This window comes from Abramis brama (genome assembly GCF_963993115.1).
Source record: "Abramis brama genome assembly, chromosome: 2".
Taxonomy (NCBI): domain Eukaryota; kingdom Metazoa; phylum Chordata; class Actinopteri; order Cypriniformes; family Leuciscidae; genus Abramis; species Abramis brama.
In genome coordinates, this window is record NC_139964.1 from 31,817,133 (window position 1) to 31,839,734 (window position 22,602).

The window sequence follows — 22,602 nt, forward strand, 5'->3', positions numbered from 1 at the left end:
TACATCCGTAATTTATCAGAGAACAATCTTTATTAAATGAAAGACATTTAATTGTTGCACTCCAGTATGAAAACTTTCACTTTTGTGCGTTTGTTATTGTTTTCAAATAAGTAGGCTAATACAGCTAGCTTAGATGATCTCCATTAAAAGCTGTCAAATTAACTTGCGGCGTAAATTACACCTCATTATTGTGATATATGTATAGGCCTATACAAATAAATTGTTGTTAAACATGGACATTGTAATAAGTTATAAATACCCGAACTTTCTTTCACGTTTCTAACTGTAGTTTTCTAACATGATGGACATCTTAAATGTTGATCCTTGGGTTAAAAAAAAGTTCAGTCGCTGTTCAGTTGCAGATTTATGTTTATGAGCTTACTTCTTGAGTTGTAACATTTCTTAAAAAGACCCGGTGGCGCATAAGTTTTGGGCCAAGGTCAACTCAGCTAAACTCAACAGGCCCTGGTACACTGTCACGGCTGATGGCCCCTCCTTAAATATGTGTGTGTGTTTTTTAATCACTCTTAAAAAAATAATAATGGCTGACAAAATGTAGGCTATTTGTAAAATACATTTGATCCATCAGCAAAATGCTTTGTTTAACTATCAACAACTCCTCACAATGAAACTGTCACGAGGACATTTGTCTTTGTGCAATAGCCTATGAGCCAACACTCATACACGGATTTCAAATAGCTAATCTGAATTAAATCATGAAGATGGCTTTGTTGGGTTTAATAACATACATACAAACAACAAATTTGTTATCTAATTGAGTATCTACCGGACTCTTTATTGGTCGCGGAGCGAAGCAGAAAAGCGACAAGCAAACTCCGTGATGCAACTCTGTTGTAACTGGAGCAATGGTCCGGTTGATTCAGTTGGACACACATGCATCACTACATAAAGTAATTAAATTTACAGCAAACTATACTGTATACATACATGTATATATTGAAACTATCTTTGAAAAGCCTATCTTTGTGAATACACCATGACAAGATTAAGGCGTTCCACCAGAACTTTGTCACCTACAACTGGATGGTCACCGTGCACTGACAGTAGGCTACCGATTAGCCTAAATATACAAATAAAATAAAATAAAACTGCAAAGACATGGTAAAAAAAAGATTTACGTTACCAAAACATGAATACATATATTGTAAAAAGATGTATATGCACATATACACACATAACAAAGATATCCGTTTTCTCTGTCACTGCTACTCGAGCTTTGTCATCAGCGCTTTGATGAAGACTTGCCTGGCACTTCGCGCTTCCGACTCCAGCGCGCGCATATCTTGCCCCGTATGAGTTGAGCTGTACAGTGAGTGGGGGACACGTGATCTCATCTGATCCCGTCGATTTTGTTATAGGGTGGAGGGTCTGGGTTTTGTGTACATAAGGTCGTGTGCTGCTCGCTTCTTTCTCTCTCTCTCTCTCTCTCTCTCTCTCTTACTCCAAGTGCCACCGCTCCGCCTCCTCTTTTCGCAACATTGACGCAATGTATAAATGCTGGAACAAAAGGACAACTTCCTTGAAGCTTGGCGTAATTGCAATAATAGAGATAGAGAATGGCTTCAGTGACACAGTGATGGGAGTCCGGCGTTCTACCGGAATATCTTTACCGCGGCTTCTTTGACTCGACGTACACGTTAAAATGGAATTGCACTTTCCAGGTTATTCCAAGCCTGAAGTAAGTATCACAAACAAGCCTTTTCTTTTCCATACCCAATCTCCCCAGCTCCGCTCGCGCTGCCCTGCTTCATAAGAGGAAATACGACGGACCGAAGCTTTGTTGTTGAGTTGCCATTCACAGTGTGTTTTCTCTCGTGTTGGCTAGCTGTGCGATTTAAATGTTTGAGGACGAAAGTTGCCGTGTTGTTTATGATTCATTATCAGGCTTTTCTAAAATTAATGTATGTATAAGCGGAGGTAGTAAACAACCAAAGCGCGGGACGCATAGTTATTATTAGGTCTGAAAAGAAAAGGCGCTAGTTTTTTGAATGAATGTTTATTTGTGTTTCGCGAAGGGTTTCAACAAAAGGCGTTGGATGCGCTCTCGTTGGGGGGTGAGGGAGGGGGGTTGAAGTAACTCGCTAATGTCAATGACACTTTCCACGATTAATTTCGCGGAATCGCAATGGTTGAATAGCACATCTAAAGAGCGATTGGAGCGCGTAGCCTATGCATACATCATCGAACACAAAAAGCTGTAGTGAAAGCCAAGCTGTGAAGTGCCGGGTTATTACATGCAACTACACTGAAGCTGCATTCCTCTTCCATTCCGCCGCTACAAAATTATACGAGGATGTGTTGTGTGTCTCAAAACCAATATATTCTCACATGTTGCTCATTCGTACAGCTGAGTATGAACAGGCGCGCTTTATTTCAGCGGCCAAACGATGCCTGTGCTATTGGTGTAATGCCGATCCGATACTTTGCGAACAAAGGACCGGGGGAGAATTTCGTGAGGTGGAGGACGACAGTAGAAGAACGGGTAGACTGTTTACAATAATAACAGGATAGCCGTGACGTCGAGTGATAGACAGCGCTCTCAGCCAGAGAAAAAACTTCTGAGGCATCAACAACATTCTAAATTTGGACAGGGGTTACATCATCGAAGTTAAAGCTGCTGGGGGGCGGGACTTCCGGTTGGATTTGAGTTCGTACCGCTGAAGTGGCTGCTGTTTCTGTTGCGTCTTTGTATCTGTCGGTGTCTGCACAATCGCCTCGCTTTCACTGCCACAAGCAGAGTAATGGTTAAAATTTAGTCCAGTTGCTCTGCTGACGAGTGTACAAAAATGTTTCGAGATGCTTGTTAATGGCTTATAATAATGTCGTGTATGTAGGCTATTGTGTGGACCAAACTCACCACATTCAAATGATCAATAGGCTACGTTACCGCAGCCTTTAAGCTAACTTAAGAGAACTAACGAACTCATACACGAGTTCAGTAGGATTTTTTTGTTGTCGCAGTGATCTGTGCATTATCTCTTGTCAAAACGTTTAGTTTTTTTGCTGGTACTCTTCATAAAACCCCATAATGATAGATAGTGGCATGCATTAGACAGGGTTGATGAAATACCATGTAATGACTTGCTACAAAGTGAAGACAGTTCACTAACACAAAACTATAAAATCACTGAATGCAAATCAATCTTATGTCATACGACATTAAATAGACATGATAAAGAAAATGTTAAATTTACTGAAATTGTGTTGCCAGTGCACACAACTACATAGGCTATATAAAAAGCATACATTTTTATTTTATGACTGATACAACATTTTCCAAATACAATAGGCTATAATGCCCAAAACAAAAATTAAGATAAAGTGTGTATGTGCAGAATGAATTGTTTGCTCTGTTAACAGGTTGTGAGGAATATACCTGACCTATTTGGTGTGCATGTATAAAGCCTTTAATTACAGAGTTTATTTTTGTATTGTATTGTAAAGCCATGTGATCAGATACCATTCAATTTGGTAAGAAATCTTCCAGTTTGGGTCTCTAATAAATGAAGTTAAACCAAACAAACCAGCATGAGTCAGTGGCTGTGTCTTGTTAGGCCGGCCCACTTAACAGGGGTCGAAGGTTGCATGTTGTATTCTCAGACTTGACTTGCAGGCATCTATTGACTTTTGATGGATGTTGTTACTTAAGTGTGTAGTCTCTGGCCTCTGTAAAAGGGGGGCTGTCCCCTCACATGCTCCCACCCCCTCCCTCATACTAAAGAGATCACAGGGGTGCAGCTGCTTCAGACAGCTTTGGGTGGGGTAGGGGTCTGAGACCCTTCAATGAGAGAACAAAACCCTTTCATAAACACACACACTCAAGTTCACCCCTTACAACTGCCCCTATTTTCACACCCCTATAAAAAAAAAAGTTTGACAAGTGGAGGGTGCAGGAGTGCACTGGGTGCACAGCAGACGTACTTATACACTGCTAATTACCGAAATGTTAGGATGATGAATAAACCGAGAGGCAAGTTTTCTTGCCTTTCTGTATTTTACTACATCAGCTTTATTTGGGATTAATTTCTTAACAGTCAGAGATTATCCAAATATTACACATTAATGAATAACCCATCAGGTCAATGATTTAATGTAGAGACTGTAAAAAAAAAAACTCCACAAAATTTCTACTATCAGTGATACAACAATTGTAGTGGGCCCTATGCTGACTCAGCAAATTTTCAACAAGGTTATTTCTTCTTTTACACTGATATCCTCTTCGACTTGTAACATTAATTGCCATCAAACTGAAAAATAAATCTATTCTAATTCTAATCTGCAATACATATATTCCTGTTAAAGGCAATACAGATAAATGCTCCTCACACCAAAAAGGTAACTTACAGAATGAGTTCATCAAATTAAAATTCGGCATCTTTTCATTAAAAGTAGAGTGTAATTTGTAGCCCGGTATTGTGTGTCTATTTCAAGAGTTGTTAGGGGTGAAATGTGAAGGCAGAGGGTTTAATTTGTTTCAGAGTTTCAAACAATGAATAGAGGGTGTGTTAAACTTCAGTAGCAATCTCTTGTTGTCAAAATGTACTTGCATTATGAAAAAAATCACAATATGATACCAGACCCATGACAGGAGTCCTGAATTCAGAAATTAGTCAATAGTGAACTAGCTGTATAAAATGTGCGGTGAGACAGGGCCTTAAACTTCCAAAAGCATTTGCTGTATTTGGCTGTAATCCATGCTGTATTAGCTCAAGGTCTTTTAACATAGCTAATTAAACAGCCCTGTGATATTTATATACAATCTATGTAACATTAACAAAGTTGAGGTGCATGATAAACCTGATTTTTGAGACCTATTATTTAAAAAGTGGATTATTAATATATGTTCAAGCTATAAAACAATACTTTGTGAAACTTTGAGGGGAAAATTATCAGTAGTACACATTTTTCGGCAGCAGGATGACATGGGGGTAATGTAGATTCAGTCAGCTTATTTGAGACTTGAATGTTAGTTATAAATCACACAAGCTACAAGAAATGGGGTAACTTTTGTGTTGGTATCTCCAACTACAGAGTATCTGTGTGTGGATTTAAGTGGGCAGCATTACGATTTGGGCGTTCAAGTGTGTCACAAAGCAGTTGCTGAGGAAAAACCAGGTCATATCTCCCTCTCTTTCTGAGTAGAATGGATATTTTACAACACCACTGAGACTGAACTATCAGTTTGCATAGGGCGTATACAGAAGAACACCTTACATAAGTTTCTCTATAGGGAGCTGGCAGGGAAGTACTGGATGAAATAGCTTAAATGACATGCATTAGATAGCCAAGGGCTACTTTTTTATTTTTCGAGGCTTCTGATGTTCTTATCTGTCCAGATTTGGGTGCTTCCCTTCAATTGGCAGAGGCACACGGGGTTTCTATCCTCTAAATGCATACACGTCTTTTATCGTGCAGTTCCAGAGAATAGCTATAAGATTGTTGTCGTTGATGGGGGATGAAAAAAAAATTCTTCCAGTAAAATCTCTCTATCTCCCACCTTCAAAACCGCTCTCCAAGTCCATGTTCCCGGCATGCACATGCGAGCTGGGGGCGGCTCTTACCGATTTGAATGAGGAGAGTCACTTTCGGCGCCATTTTCGAGTGAGCGGCGATAACATCAACACTGAGCGCGCGCATAGAGAGGCAGCGCGAGACGATTCGTCTTAAAATTAAGAATTGTTATCTGAATATAGGAAAACAGCACGATCGGACCACGTTTAGAGAGCAAAATCGCCTGCGATCTGATGCCGACGATCACAGAAGTGACCAATACGAACCGATTGTGAAGGAGCCGAAGGAGAAAAAGGGGGGCTATATTTCAGCTGCGTATATGGAAAACCTGCGATTTTTAAAAAATAATACATAAAAATAACGCTGGATGCGGGGAAAAATATAGAAAAATTCTGGAAAATAGCAGAGGGTCTTAGGATTGGGATTCAGCGCGGTGGTGATGAAGATTGTGTCATTTTGGTGTTTTTTCATGACGCTTTTTGAGCGGGAGTAACGGACGAGCTGCTGCTTGCGCAGATACAGTGTGTCCGAGTCTGATGATGATGCATCAGACACTCAACTCAGATTATAGAGAAGACACATCAGCCATCTGATCCGGTAAGATGTTTGAAACGGTTTATTCATCGAGCTTGCCATAAAAAGACTTTGATTATAATTTCGTTTTTTTTTTTTAGAATTGTTGTGAAACTATATCGATGCATGTTGTTTTAGGGGGGAATACTTTGCGCCATTTTATACGTCAAGACACGAAAAGCCCGTGTTGATAAAAAAAAAAAAAAAAAAAAAAAGTTACTCGTGAGTTGTTGTTTTTTATCGTGACCAGACGCTGTCATAATGTAACGCTCGATTGAGACGTCGCAGTGGAATTAATGTTACATCTAGACTTAATGGACAACTATGGTATGTGACTTTTATTAAAAGATTACATGACTTATGATGTAGAGTCTCGTGCTGACTTGCGTTACTGCGTGGATATTATAAAACGTCAAGTGTCGTTGTGTTAATAGGGTATTTTGGTGTTTTGTGTGCATTTGGTTAAGGAGCTAGGAGTGCAAAGGACGCGATGTGTCTGCAAGAGAAAGAGATTCTTGCTTTTCAGCTTTTTTCCTCTCTTTTTTTCTCTTTTTTTTATGAAATGTGAATTGGAGTTCAGCAGTGTGGTTGCAAGCACGGCAATTTCACCTTATGTAAGTTGGTAGAATTACGCACGGCTTTAGCTTATAATTATTATTACCCACGTTTATTCTTTCCTGACCTACAACAGAAATCTGCATTGCTATGTTTATTGTCAGGTTTTAGTAGCACCACTTTTATAAAAAAAAAAACACACATTTTTTTTCAACTTCTGTAATGAGTGGCAGGGTATTTGTTTCCATTTTTGAAACAATAAGTAACTTTTTGTGCAGTTTTTTACTGAACTGGATGGAAAAGGAAGCATTGAACTACTGTGGGGGTGGAATTGAAAATGCAGGCCTGTTGAGAAAAAGCCTATGTCAGTTGCAGAATTGCTGAGGTGTGTGTTCCTCTCCTCACATTCATTCTGTGTGTGTGTGTATTGGGTGTCTCTTGGAGGGTGTGCCGCACCTGGAGATTCAAATGAGCCAAAATTATCAGACTTTTTTCACGCATGGTTTATAATATTGGTAATTTTTGATACAGTCATGCCATATAGGCAAACAAGCCATTAAACTGCACTTAATACAAGAGATAATTGTTTTGAATATTTTTTTTTAAGTCAAACAGACCAAAAAATTAAAAAAGCGTGCCATTATTTTTTCCAGCTGCTATAGACTTTGTCAAAAGTGTTATTATGAGCAAGACTTTTTGTTATGTCTGACTTAAATACAGTGTAAGTTGTCTACCCACTGTAACAATATTTTTGAGGCCAAGTTTGACTTTATTCAGAGTCAGAATTGATTTTTCTTCGGTTATTGACTGTTTTACATTGTGTCAGAGTGACAATATAGTTGACTTGAATAACTTTTGAGTGGATTTTTCTTCACTCATAGTCATATTTCTAATAGTTTTAAGGAGAAACATTGATCACTTTATATCATACGCATAAGCAATTATATATATATTGAGCTTGAGCTTGAGCAGTAGCGTTAACAGTATTGTTTTTATTGCAACAAAAAAAATCCATGGTTTAATGTAGGTCTAGTCATTGCATGTTGCAGTGCAATAGCTCGGTCACCAATGTTTTTTTGTTTTTTGTTTTTGCCAAAAAAAAAAAAAAGGAATTATTTATATCTGTCAATATCTACTTAATTATATAACTATATGATTACTGTACAATACTTCATAATTATAGTATGTTTCTGTAGTGGATTTATTGTAAAATTGGTAATAGTTTATTATTAAAGTTTGCTACTTAGGCAACCTATTCAACACACACTGTACACACATTCACTTGAAACTTAAATTAATTAAAACATGAACCCAAAATAAGACAGTTAAGTATATATATTTTTTTATAACAAGTGACAGTAAAATCTTTATGTTGTAATATGGCTTCCAGTGAACTAGATATGAGGAATGTATAAAACAGATATTGTCATGGCGGCATGTCTCAGTTACTGCTTGTCCAGCCACAACAACAACAACTATTCTTTCACGACTGAATACTGCGCCTGTATGAACCCTCCCAGTCTCTTTATTCACGCCCTATACAAACAAATAAATACAACCAATTATTTATAAATGCAAACAAACAAAACAATAACTTACATTTGAATACATTTTCCACAGATATTTGAATGTCACACTAGTAACTTTTTAGTGTGAGGATTGAAAATCCTTTGTGTGTGTTTATAATTTCATGTCAGTGTGCAATTGTGGTCATGAGGTGATCCCTCAGTGGTCTATTGTGAACGAGCAGAGGCTGGACATTACGACGCTGACCCACTTAGACCACTTTACATTGAGTTTGTCTTCAGTTTAGGACTAAAGGTTACATACAGGGCTTGCATTTCTTTGATATCAGCCAGCCTGTTATAGACTCAAGATGTTGGCTGATGTGCGTTAAACTACCTTGGATAATGACATTAAAATGACATTATAGGTAAAGTTATAGGTGTTTGACATTATTAGATAATAAAGTATAAAATAATTAGAAGGGACTTAAAAAAAAAAAAACTCTTTAGCACCTTTAAATCCTGTTTTTGATTAGAATTTTGCATTTGCTAGTAGAAAAATTCCTCAAGGCCAACGATTGCATTTGATATTATTAGTCAAACCTTTAAGTCATTTTTATTAAGGGCAGGCTATGAATTATTAACAGTGTTATATTTTGTAAAACGCTTATCTGTCCCTTCAAGGTCCATTTGCAGTATTTTCACCCAGTTGCAACAAATTTGTCACAAAGTAGAAATTCTCCAAATTTTGCTGTGATAAACTTTGATCTTAGTGGGCGTTAGCTTGTTCCCTCTTGTGTCTCTGTGACATATTAGTCACAACCATGATAGTTCATTATGACTTGTACTAGTTCATTATGATGTTCCTTTCTCACAATTAAAATTGGATTTTAGACTCATAACCTCTTGGCCCAAGTCCAAATGGAAATCCTCATGTGTATTTGGTGGTAGCAGTGTGTCACATACAGCTAGACAAGTGATCCTGTTGGTCCCTGTGATTTGCCCAAAGTGTTTAATGCCTTTTTTGCCTTATATTAATGGTTATGTAATATTGCATTTGACTCAGACCCATCCCACACCATACCGAAAACTAGTAGGTGCAGGGCATGTGAGTTGTCTTCATGCTTTTTCTCTAATTTTTATTTGTTTCTTTTAATTTGGAGGCCTTGAAAATGGAACAGCTTTGTCCAATGGCCTCAACTAAAATGGAGGTAAATATTCCCCCCAGTTAGCCATATTACAGTAGGTTATGCCCATAGCATTTAGTATACTGTATGATATTTTTTTGTGCTATTTAAATTCATTTGAGGCATCAACACCGGTTATATTACTCATGTTGATTATAATAGTTTTCACATTGTGTAGTCCTTTGGTTTTTAAGTGATGTATTTATTTCAAAGCGAGATCATGTTTTTTAATTTTTTTTAGTAGCAGCAGTATTACCGTCGATAATATAACCTTTTTTTTTTTTATCGATGTCCCTTTGCTCTGAATATGCCTGTAAACATTGTATAGTGACTCTTTGAAGTACTGTACATGCAATAGCAGAACTGGTCCCAAAATGAGTTTGAGGTTTCAGTTGTGTGCCCCCCCACCCCACACCCCACACACACACACTCACACTCTTTGTGTTGTTAGCTCATTTCAATGTGCCCACAAAGTTATCGAAGGGCCTCTAAGATTCAAAGAAGTTGGTTGATGTAGTTACTTTCAAGTAGTAGCTTGAAGGGAAAACAAGACGAGTCACTTGGCTGTTTTATTATCAAGAAACCTGAATGTTGGGGCGTTTGCTTTTGATTTCATAGCTTCACTTGCTGGTGAACCGATGGGTATGAAAAAAGATTTTCGGGCCTAACTCAGGCCTCAGTTTGTGTGTTTGTTTGCTCAGCGAGATCAGAGGCAGAGGACTCTCGATTCTTGGTGGGTGTGTATCTGTGTGTGTCCTTTTGTAAACGATCATTTAGATGCGAAACACAGAAATGAAAATCTTGATCTGAGTGTCAATTACAAAGCTATCTGCTAAGAGGAACACAGCGCCAGCCGAGCTTTCTGATGCCAAACAGCCAGAGCTCTTCATTGTAAGCTCTTCTTAGCAATACATGTGCTGCCAGGCCTGCTCCTATCTGACGTTACCAGGGCAAATGCACTTGTTATGGGGACTGGCACTGTATGCCACCATTTAAAGTGCTTGATGCATTTTTACCAAATTCATATGCTATGAGATGACTTGCATATTGCTTTTGTGCTGTAATGTTTCATGTACAAATGCACTATAATAATCTAAAGCTGTACTCCACGTCTAAGCACACTCTGTAAAGAAGAGAATTAAAAATTTGTTTTAAAAAATGCCATCTTTAGTGGCAATTAAGAGTCAGACATTCAGCGCCTTTAAGACTGACCAAATAATAAAATAGTAACATCTTATGAGTTGTATACTTAAGTATAAATTGTGCAATAAAAAAGAAGTAGTTTAGTTAATATTGTATATTGGTTGTAGATTCAAGCGCCCTGTTCTTTATTTTGAAATATAGTGACAAGTACAATTATTTACACTATTTTGAATTAATTTTCTTCAAATATTGTATTTTGTAGTATATTGAGCATAGATGATTTCAGGAGTACACTCAGTGCACAAAGATGAAAACTAAATGTCAGATTGTTTTCTTCTATCCCATTGGGCAGATCTTGTGTGTAGAAGTGTGCTTTCACACACACACACACACACTTATGTGCTGCTTTGCCCCCTTTGCCTGTTACCCTTGTAAAAGCAAATTAAATTATGGGAGCAGCTTCCCCTTTCTGTGGTAGGAAGTGAATGTTTCTCTGCTAACTTCTGGCATACGAAGTTACAGGGAACAACGCATCTAGCTGCAGCCTCGTAAAAATACACTAATCAGACTAACCCCTTCACGTCACCAGGGTATGTTGTTTTGGTTATCAAATAAAGTATTTAGTTTATTGGTTGAGCGTGCTTTATTTTGTTTAATCTAGGTACACATGTACATTGTAATGTAATGGTCAATATAAATTACTTGAATGTATAAATGAACTTTATTCGGATGGGCTTCTAGGTTTTATTACCCTACATATTCAGTCACTGTGAGTCAGTTAATATTGAGACAATGTATTTCATGAAAACCATCGCGCTTTATGCCTTTATGAATTTGTTATTGGTATAGTTCTCATTACTAAGTTACAGTTTTAAAAATAATGAATTTATAATTATTTGTTAGTGTAAAATATTTTTTAGTTGTTGATGTTTCTCAGTAATTAGGCCGAAATGATGACTCTTTTTTTGTTACATTGCTTGAACATCTGTGTGCTTTCAAGATATCCTGTAAAAGTTAGTTTTTCAAAAAGTGTGCCAGTATTAGAAAAAGTTTTACATTGAAATTTTTTGTGCGCATTATTAAAACTTACTTTGTGACATTTGTCCTTTAGTTTAGATATCCTTTGTATTTTTAATGGAGACGCATGTTGTTTACACACACACACACACACACACACACACACTATATATACATATATATATATATATATATGTGTGTGTATGTATATATATATATATATATATATATATATATAATTAAACCACAGATTTTGTGCTTCATAGCCTTAGTGGTGTTCGGATGTTATTTGTTGGGGATGGTAGAAATTACACACACAAACACAGTAACAAACCATGACACATAAGAATTTATCTTCAAACTAGATTATGCTGCATTCATTTAAATATTTTGTACAATATATAAGCACATAATTACACCAGTCCAGTAAAATAATACACTGCATGCTATACAGATGGTACACTTTTGTATTTTTTACCTGCAATTATATTTTAAGAAACATAAGAGCCAGAATTTGTGCTTCATAAATATCCCTTTATTTTTGTTTTCTCCAGGAAAGGAATGTAGAGCACACGGCATGACAGTGAGCTGTGACAAAGTCAAGTAACTGTAAGTACACCACTGGCTGAAGTTTTAACTATATTATTGGGTGTAAAAATACAGTGTAACACCGTGTCCTAACTACACGCGACGTGACGCCGCGACGCGCGATAAAAGGTATCTTTTCCATGTTAATCAGAGTTTTTGTCCTAACCAGCCGCGACGTCGCACTGGAACAACAAACACAAAGTGTGGCAATGATAATCTCAGGTACTGTTTATGTACTTTATTTAAAGTTAAAAGTGTGTAATGTGACTTTGAATATCATTTAGGTGCTCCCAGCTTTGTAGCTGTAAAAGCAAATATGGATAATTCACCAATGGATAATTGGAAATTAAACAAATGGAAACAAGAACGTTCAAACTGTGAACAAACAAGTGTATTATTCGACAAAGATTGTTTTAGAAAACTCGTAGCCTATGTATTTGAATAATGTTTAAATGGTGTAATATTTGTGAATTTGATTATGTAGCCTACTTATCCATTTTCTTGCGAGTGCCGTCAAGATTACTCTCTGGTGCTCCCGCCCACACGCTGTTCTGATTGGCTGTGGGTTTCGATTGATATTTACGCATCTCGCAGCGTCGCGTCTAGTGTGGACAGACAAATTATTTGTCGCTGGAATCTTATCGCGTCTGGTTAGGACACAGTGTAAGAAACAGGCGGATTTCTGATATGCATAATAGAAAATATATAGAAAAACTCATTTTTCTATATCCTCATGGATTGTCTAACAAAGAAAAAGCAACAATAAAGTGAAAGGCATACAGACGGAACAAACAACACAAGTAAATATTATAATTACAGGCTTTGTCAGGGAATGCTTTTATTCCCCCCCACCCTGAAAAGTCCATGGGGCTCTTTTCATAACCTGTAATTTTAGCCTTATAGACAGCAGATGCTCCATTGTCCTCTTGCTTGTTACACCAAAAGTTTTTTGTCAGTATTGGCTCACCTGGTACAAAAGCACATGAGCGTATACTGAATGGAACAGAAACCTGGGGGGGGGTTACAAAAACAACTAACATCAGAAATAGAACATAAATATTTTAAGTTAGTCATGCCTGAAATTATTGTTATTATTAGTCCAGTTATTTTGCACACAAGACATGTAAATTATTTCTTACACTCATCTCATCGCATAAGAGTCATGTCAAATATAGTTTGACAAAACAACAGAATGCTTACTCATATGGTTCTTAAAATGCTTGTCTTGACTGATTTGAATTACATCTATGAATATGCTTGCAAATCTTATACTGAATATGAAAATAATTGTAGAAAAAAATACAACTCAATTAGACAACATCAGTAAATTGCTTTCTTGTATGAATACACTCAGTTGATATGTTGTAACAGTCACTAAAGGTTTGGATACATACAGTGAACTTTTTTAATCACTTACCTGGCAATTGTGATTTCATCAGTGAGAGGCAGGCAGGTTGTGTAAGAATGGTGTGAATATCATGTTTTTCTCAGAACAGGTACCGTATTATCACATCTGATCAAAATTATGCAAATAGATTTTGTGCTGGGTACTTCTCCAGAAATATCCACTCATCACCACAGAATAGAAATGTGCTGTTAAAAAAGAAGAAAGTTATAAAAATATATACTTATATTGAGCAGGAATGTTACATTTCTATTACAACGTTTGTGAAAATAAAAGTTTTTAAAAACAGATGCTCATTTAATTTGTGCATTTGTCAAATTCGAAGCTTTTCATGATCTAACACTTTTAAACCTGGAAAACAATGCATTCGACCTTGAAATTGGACAGCTGCATATTTTTAGGTTGCCATTTAAAACAAAAACAAAAGAAATGTCTTTACTCGACCCCTAAAACGTTTTAAAATAGATTACACTTGCACACTTTTTCCATACATGATTATCTCAATGACCACCTATGTCCTGCTGCATGTGCATTGCAAAAAAACAAACGTGAGAAACAACAGCCCACATAAAGAAGTCTCACGTTTTAATCATCTTGTCATTTTATTCCTATATTTGATTTTAGATTATACTGTTCTGAGCAAGCATGAAGCCTTTTTTTGTTTGTTGTTGTTGTTGTCGTTGTCAATATCATTTTGGCGTCATTTAATTACAAAATGTAGCCATATTGACACTTATGACTCGTTGTATTTTTGTTGGTCCTGTGTTTTCAGATTGCGAAACGAGGGCCGTGTATGTGCGGCTGTGTGGGCGCGCCTCGCGTGAGTGCGTGAGCGCGCGCTCTGTGCGGGGCCTGTCGGTACTGTAGCAGCACAGAATGGTTTGTGAGTTATAACGGGGGTGCAGGCCGTACTGTGCTGCGGCAAGAACAACAGGACAGACGCACACAAACGGGTGAAAAGGACAGCAGGAAGGTGAAGTAGGCAAGAACAACAGCAGCAGCAGCAACACCACGTGTGCCAATGAGTCTCCTGAACTTGGCCGTGTGACTGACTGGCTGCCTGGCTGTAGCAGCACGTAAATATTGGAGTCAAAGCACTAGCGAATCCTCCAGTATTGACCGTGCTGCTGGAGTTAGGCGGGCCGTTTACCGTCTGTGCTTCGGGATCCCCCATCACCTCAGGAAAGCACAAGAAGACCAACGACTGACTAATAACATGCTGTCCAAATGAATAATAATGCTGTATAAGTGTTAATGTGATTTTTTTAATTGGTCAGATGCTTCTGTAAAAGTGATTCGAGCTCGTTGATAATTTATGTACATGGGAAAATACAATTAAAAGCATTAAAATCACAACAATTGCATCAAGTCATATTAATTGCACGGAGCCGCGCTGCGCGCAAATTGTGCAGTTGTTCAAAACTGTATAAATCTACAGCATTTCTCAACACATTTTAACAAACAATACATAGACTGTAATAATAAGTTACCGATGACTGTTTTGGACGAGGCACATTACTGAAGACAGTTATAAAATGTGTGGTATACAGTGTTAACATCATCTCGTCAGTAAATGTACCTTCCATCTTTTCCACATTTTGAGTAACGCAGCATCGCCATCTTCTGGGAACTTTACATGGCTTGAGGTTTTCCAGATCGCCCCTGTTTCTTTTGAGTTAAGATTTAGAGAAGGGGTACTGACAGAATCACCAGTTCGTAGATCATCCTCCTTTGGCACTTTTAGCTGGTTTTTATTCTCGTGTTTCTTTCCCTCAGTAAGGGTCGTTATAATAAGCTATAGCGTATGTTTACACTCCCTCTCCGTTAAAACGCTTGGTTTTCTCCTCAGGCGACAATGAGGAAACATCCTTCAAATCGGGTCCACCATCAGGCCAAGATTAAGAAAAGGTTCTGTTCATCCGGACCAATTGCATAAAAATCGGTCAAATAAGCAAATGAAAGATGACAATGCGTTGTAAGAAATGCTTATCCATCTAAAACGTTTGAGTCGAAACACAAAGTTGACCTATAGTTGCCTTGAGGGAGACGACTGGACAAAAAAACGCAGAGACGCTCCTGCCCTGAATAAAATGTAGCCCCAAATTCAATTAACTTTATTTAGAAGTGAGTTAGGAGCACTGTTAACTCTAATATCTGGCCACATTAACACTCGCTTGTTTAAATGTACCCGAACCAGGCAGGGCTCCGCTATCAATCTTCAGCATAGGCTTTTTGAGTTGTTCAGTTGATACATTTCTTAAAAGAAACCCAGATTATGTTGAACGACGAAGCGCACGTCCTTACATTTTTGACGATGAGTTTTTCCTGCTTAATAATAATAATAAAAACGAAAATGACAATAAATGTGTTAAACCCAGCATCAAAGTAACACACACAAAAAGGCAATTTCTCTATCTATGAGCAACTGGCCATCAACTAGCCTAATTTAAAATCGTCTGTGGCGTCCTAGGCTAGCACTGAATATTTGGTTAAGACTTTAGTGAATATAACGTAGAAAGTTTAAACAGACCTTATACTAGTATTTATCTACTTGTAGCCTACTACACGTATCATTGTATCATTACAAAAACTGCTCTAAAACAGCCGCACTGATTGTCCTTAATGGTTATGTGTATTAAAGTCGCACAATAAATACTAATTTAGTTCGTAAAAATGAATGTAATTTGCCTGAATAGGGTTCCAGCGAGAAAAATAAAATAAATAAAGTTACTTGTGTGAAGCTGCAGCCTAAACATCACTGATAAACAAATTAAAACAAATCTATAAAACCATTTTATTCTCTTTGTGATTGGTCACTTATGGTTATATAACCGAATTGTTTAATACCGAGAAACTTTGGTTTGGTGTCACTGGTGTTAAATGTGATTGATGCCTTCAACATCATCTGAAAATGGATTCGTAAATCGAGAGTTGAAACGAGATGCCCTAATTTGACACATTACGTGTACGTCCATTTATATTGTACATCGGGTTACATAAAAGCAGGTAACGTTACGAGTGAAATCAATGAAATTGTCGAATGTAATACATCAGAGACATTATATGTGAACCGATAAAAAAAAGGAGAAGAAAAAAAAATAGGGCAGAAACCACGTCACTTTCTTCTGCTTTTACGTCACTCCCTTCTCATGTCACTGAGGTCATTTCTTCCCTAGGCTGAACTAGAGCTTTTACACTGTACTTTACAATACGCAGTGAACAATTTCTGAAGCGGAAATCTATAGTGCACCAAAAAGGGCTGCACAACTTTTTTTTCTTTTTTTTTTTTTCTGAATAAGCTATTCTTGGCAGGTGAGGCGAGATCCTCCCCGGTAATTTCCACAGAAACCTCATTTGGAGAGTCACAGCTGAGCAACGCGCAGGTTTATGGCGAAATCTGATTGGGCAGTTCTGAAAATAACGGGTTTGTTGTCATTCAAAAAAGCAAAGGCATGCAGATTGGTGCGCTCATGTTCAACATCTCGTTGATGTTTTTAACTAGTTTATGCCATATTGTTTATGCAAAAGCATACAGACCTCATAATATTACCTCATCACCTGCACCTCATATTCACAACATGTCGATTTCGGTAAAGTTATTAGAAGTCTACCTACTAAAAAAGTTATTAAAATGTTCTCTCGTATCACACGATGGTATTTATGAATTATAAAAATAGCGTAAGCTAAATCAGAAATTATTATTATTATTATTTTTAAAGAAAGGTCGACAGGGAGACCATGATAAAAAATATTGTGACTACTTTACCTTTTTTTTGGTCCATTTACCTCGACATCTGCTTACTAGTCACCCCAAAGGACAAGACCGTGATGTTAGTCACAATAATTAGTTTCTACATTAATGCAATAATCCCATGAAAAGTAGGGATGTTGGGTAAAACAGTTCCACCGCATAACTGCGAACACATCACGCGCTCTTTTATTGGATAGAAACCGCGCGCGCCAGTTACCAGGGTACTCTGCAAACGCAATCATGGCGCTTGTTGCTGTGCAGATTTCAACACTAGCGAACTTCAAAAACAACAAGCAAAAGTTCATAATACGTTAAGTATTCCACAAGTAACAAGCAATTTTTTAATTATTTTTTTTTAATTAAACCTGTATTTGATGTGAGAGCAAATAATATATGAACACAAGTAAATATATATTTTCGTTTTTGAAAGAAGTTGGTCAGATATAGATACCCCCTTACTTTCGAGCGGTAAGGTTGTTGCTATGCAAAACTTCACAGCTGTAACTGAGTGGCAGAGAGCAGGTTAAAAGCTTTTAAGGTCACATCGATCCCTATCCTTCATATTTGCGCTCTGTCTCGCACATTCTGCTTGCGCGCGCACACACATATCCATACTTGCACACATAATGCAATAAAGTAAAAGTAGAAACAGTAGTCTGTTGTATCAAACTTCTATTACCTGGTCTGATAGTTGACAAATTACAGCAAACATGTTGTCTCCCAAAGTAAAACTTAACGATTATGTTTCGTTTGGTAACAATTCCGGTTTCTAATTTCCCATAAAGGTATAACGTTACTTAATCCAGAAATGAAAACGCTGTCATCTTTTACTCACTCTCATTCCCAACTCGTATGACTTTCTTTCACTCAAAAGTAAATCACAGTTTTGGCTATTTTTCATAGTATGAAAATTATGCCATAAAAGTGAATCGTGCCTGAGGCGAGTTAGCCCATAACATTCTGCCTAACAACTCTATTTGTGTTCCACGTGGAAGAAAGAGAGTCACACGGGTGAGTAAATATGATAACAGGATTTTAGCCGAGTTTTATCTCCTCAATAATTGGCCCGTCGGTTGGTCACTAGAGGTCGCCGTTGAACTATCATGGAAATTATTATTATTTTTTTAAAGTGTGAGAAAAAAACCTTCCAAGGACCGGTAGACTCTTTCACGTCATATCCTGTTAGCTTAGCATCTAGGGAGAATAAAAATGACCTCCTTCGATTTATAGCATGAATAACCCCGTAAAAGAATTAAATAGAGCTTAACCACATTATTTAACTAAGTTAAGGGTATTGTTGCGAGAGAAATACCATAATGGCGGCTTTATTTTCGTGCTGTTTTGCCTGTTGCGGAGACAATAACAGTGGCCACGTAACGCTGAAGGAAATGCCCACGGTTCAGCTGGACACTCATCACATGGGTGAGTGATGCGATCTGACTTTTCAGACACATTATATTGACGGAAAAGAGTTCAAGTATCACAGTACGATGCACAAGGCTGTCCCTTCAGAAAAGTGCCTGTCTCCATACATTAAACTAAAGTGTTGAGATCGTGTCAGTGCTGTCAGACTCGATAGATAACAGTATGATCTTTGAGTTTGGCATCTGTAATGACAATATGCGTGGAGATAATTCACCGGGAATTCCGTGCTATTTTTCACTACCATGAAAAATAATAAATCACCAGCAGTAAGTTAGTAGAATGAAACAAAATCTATAGCGTGAAACGAAGAGCACACGCATTAACGGTAGTAATAATTTTGGTCTCTGTTATGCAATTAATTGTCTCGGTAAATAATTATTTTCATGATATTTCAGGCACTGACGTTGTCATTGTAAAGAGTGGAAGACGTATATGTGGAACTGGTGGGTGCATTGCAAACGCCCCTCTCCATCAAAACAAAAGCTACTTTGAATTCAAGATTCAGTCCACAGGTAAGACGTGTGCAAGCATTTACTGTATGTTAGACTAGTTCATTTTAGTCATTCGGTGTGACTGCAGTGAACTTTGCCCCTTGCAGGTGTGTGGGGATTAGGAGTGGCAACTAAGAAAGCAAATCTAAACCAGATCCCAATGGGTAGAGACCCACACAGCCTTGTGCTCAGGCAAGATGGCACCGTGTACCACAACAACGAAGAAAAGAACCGATTACCTGCTAACAGCTTACCGCAGGAAGGAGATATTGTGGTGAGTATCAGTGGCAATAATGTTAATGTCAAATTAATATGGGATTTGTTATTGGCAAATAAATATATTTGTGTGTGCTTCCATTCTGGACTGAATTTGGGATTTGCTGCCTATAATAATAACAAGGGTTTGTTCACTCAAAAATGGAAATTATCCCATAATTTACTCACCCTCAAGCCATCCTAGGTGTAAATTCTTCTTTCAGCCAAACACAGTCAGAGTTATATTAAAAAAATATCTTTATAATGCGAGTGAATGGTGCCATAGATTTTGAAGCCCAAAAAAGTGCATCCATCCTTCTTGAAAGTAATCATACTACTCCAATGGTTAATAAAGGCCTTCTGAAGCGAAGTGATGCGGTTTTGTAAGAAAAATATACATTTTTATAGCTTTATAAACTATAATCTCTGGCTTCCGGTAATGGCCGTACGGCTCCAGTTCCGGCAGAAGAGTGACCTCTGACCTGACGTAGGAATAGCGTAAGCTTAGGTGAGAGTACACGCCTCTCGTGGTTCAAACAAATAGTTTTTAAAAACAGTTCTCTTTAAAAATTATTGTTTTAGACTTCTGATTAGTCTTCTGCGCTTCCATTTCGTCAATTGATACGTTATGCGTCGGGTCAGAGGTCGTTACCGTACCGCCGTTACCGAACAGCAACATTCATAAATGCTGTGTTTATTTGTGAAGATTATCATGATGAACAAAATGTGTAAGAATCATAAACATTAGTTGGTGTCATAGCATATTTTCAGCAGTTATCCAAAAGCCAATAGAAAAATCCTATTGGGGAACCAGGGTGATGCCAACTTCCTGCTTGAAAGCAAAGGCATGTAAATGACACACAATTCCTGTGCTGATTGTTCATTTTGTGTGTAATAACTTTATGCATTTGTTTTGTTTGTGTGAATGTAGGGTGTTTCGTATGACCATGTGGAGCTGAATTTGTACCTAAACGGAAAGAATATGAACTGTCCGGCATCAGGCATCAGAGGAACCGTTTATCCTGTAGTTTATGGTGAGTATTATATCAAATTGATTAATAACTATTACTAAACGAACGCTAACATCTTTGTTTGGTTGTAAGTGTAGTTTTGAGAGAAGACTTGTTCTGTTACTCAAGTAACACAATTATAGGATTGCCTTGATTTTTTTTTTTTATTCTGTTACCCTGCAGTTTGTGATGAATTGCACAGAAATGTCAGTCATGAATTGTTTTAAATTAATGTTCTTTGATGCACAATATTTATATCTCTTTTCTACTCTGCTGTAAATATGTATTTTAAACTTTAAAGACAACCTTGCAACGTTGTCTGAATTGGGTAAAGTTCTGCAAAATCTATGGTTGCAGATTTTTTTTAAAGTAAATTGTAGGAAAAAATGATTTTGTGTATATACAGTGAAAGGGTTGAGTTTGTTTAAATGAAATTGACAACATTTTTTGTTCACCAATTGTCAGCCTTTTGGTCATTCTTTGGCAATGCAATATTAAGTATATGTTTTTGTTTAATGACACATCTAAACATGTATGCCTTTGTCTTGTCCCTCACAGTGGATGATAGTGCAATATTGGATTGTCAGTTTAGTGACTTCTACCATACTCCTCCACAAGGCTACCAGAAGATTCTTTTTGAACAACAGATCTTCTAAAGTTCATGACATATTGTATAAACACTAAAGATATGTACTCCACAGCCGGGATCTGAAGTGCTATGGTTATGAATGATTTCTAAATATTGTGTTGCTCAGTTGAACTAATGTCATCTGTGATTTTGACTTGTGTAAATCTGGCCACTTCTAAGTCATCCTATGTTTTTTAAGATGAACTCAGTGAGCGATATCATCTGCACACTTATCTGTGCACGCATCTTTAATTTGCACGTCGTCAAACACTGTACATTTACTGATGTATTAACAGTGCACAAATTACAGATGACAATCAAAGCTTTATACTTTCTACATTTCAAGAGAACAAAGTGATGCTGACTCGAGATGCTGATACTGACTCAGAATACGGTTAAAAGCTCTTTTCATTGTTTTTATTTGATTTCATATTGTTTTTGTCTGTCTGATGTTTGATCTGCAGCCCACATAACATATACATAACGATTTTGATTTATTCAAGCTCTACAAAAATATATATTTAGAATTCAAGAATTCATATTTTTACCTAGAGTCAAATGATATCTGATTGTCTGTGTTCCTTAATTGTGGTTTGTTCTAATTAATTACAAAATTGTCTTAAACCAATGAATATTTGAATGTGAGGGGTTTTTTGTATGTTCTAATCTGACAGGTCTTGTTTGTGTCTTGTCATTTAGTAATAAATGTTTTGCTTTTGTCACCTGACAGCATATAGACGTTATCTGTTGTATATACCTTAATTTAAGACTTAAATGAACCTGTTTATTATCAAAATGCAGATTTCTACTGAACGCCCATCATCTCACTGGCTTGTCTAGTGACGCATCTTTACGTACGTTTTTGGCGCGATGCTGCTCATGGCAGCCTGGGTGAACTTGCGCAATCTACGCACGCTGACGCAAATCCACTGTAGCTCACGGGTCCAATGAAACATCGCCTTAACTCCAATACTGTTTCACTGTCGAATCAAAGCACACTTTACCCTGAACACCTTAATGAAGTTGGGTAAAACCCTAGTCTGTATTCATAAAATATATTTTTCCAAAAAAACTTTACCAGACAGGACCCTGTGTCCCATCTTCTCCGCATCACTCTGGTTCTACGTAAATACACCGTCATCTACTCCCCCGTAGTGATGGGAGGTCCGACTCATTTCCGCGATTCGGTTCTTTCCCATTATGGAGTTAAAAATAAAAATTATATATATATATATATATAATTATATCATGTACAATTTATTTAATTTATATATATATATATATATATATATATATATATATATATATATATATATATATATATATAATTTTAAAAATAATTTGAGAAAATAATAGTTTTTTAATTAATTTAAAAAAATAATATATATATATAAATTAATATATTTATTAAAAAATAAATTATATATATATTTAAAAAAAATTTTTATATATATTTATTTATTTATTTATATATAACAATTATTTGAACTCATCATGGTCACTAACATCCCGCTATGGTATCTGCTCTAAAATGTTA

The 22,602-nt window shown here is 36.9% G+C and overlaps 1 protein-coding gene and 1 long non-coding RNA gene across 2 annotated transcripts; one reads left to right on the forward strand and one right to left on the reverse strand.

The window, feature by feature from the left end:
- Nucleotides 1–11,784: 11,784 nt before the first annotated feature.
- On the reverse strand, nt 11,785–17,479 carry LOC311072407. The gene is made up of 3 exons (XR_014604010.1): nt 17,272–17,479; nt 13,518–13,693; nt 11,785–13,110 (listed from the first exon to the last, which is right to left on the reverse strand). It is a non-coding gene; the product is annotated as an uncharacterized lncRNA (long non-coding RNA).
- A 934-nt stretch (nt 17,480–18,413) lies between these two features.
- Nucleotides 18,414–21,792, forward strand: spryd7a (SPRY domain containing 7a). Its single transcript, XM_084097393.1, has 5 exons — nt 18,414–18,678; nt 19,077–19,193; nt 19,280–19,446; nt 20,359–20,461; nt 20,996–21,792. Exons 1-5 carry the CDS (start codon nt 18,573–18,575, stop codon nt 21,091–21,093), a joined length of 591 nt encoding a protein of 196 aa, XP_083953519.1. The 5' UTR covers nt 18,414–18,572; the 3' UTR covers nt 21,094–21,792.
- The last annotated feature ends 810 nt before the right edge of the window (nt 21,793–22,602 follow it).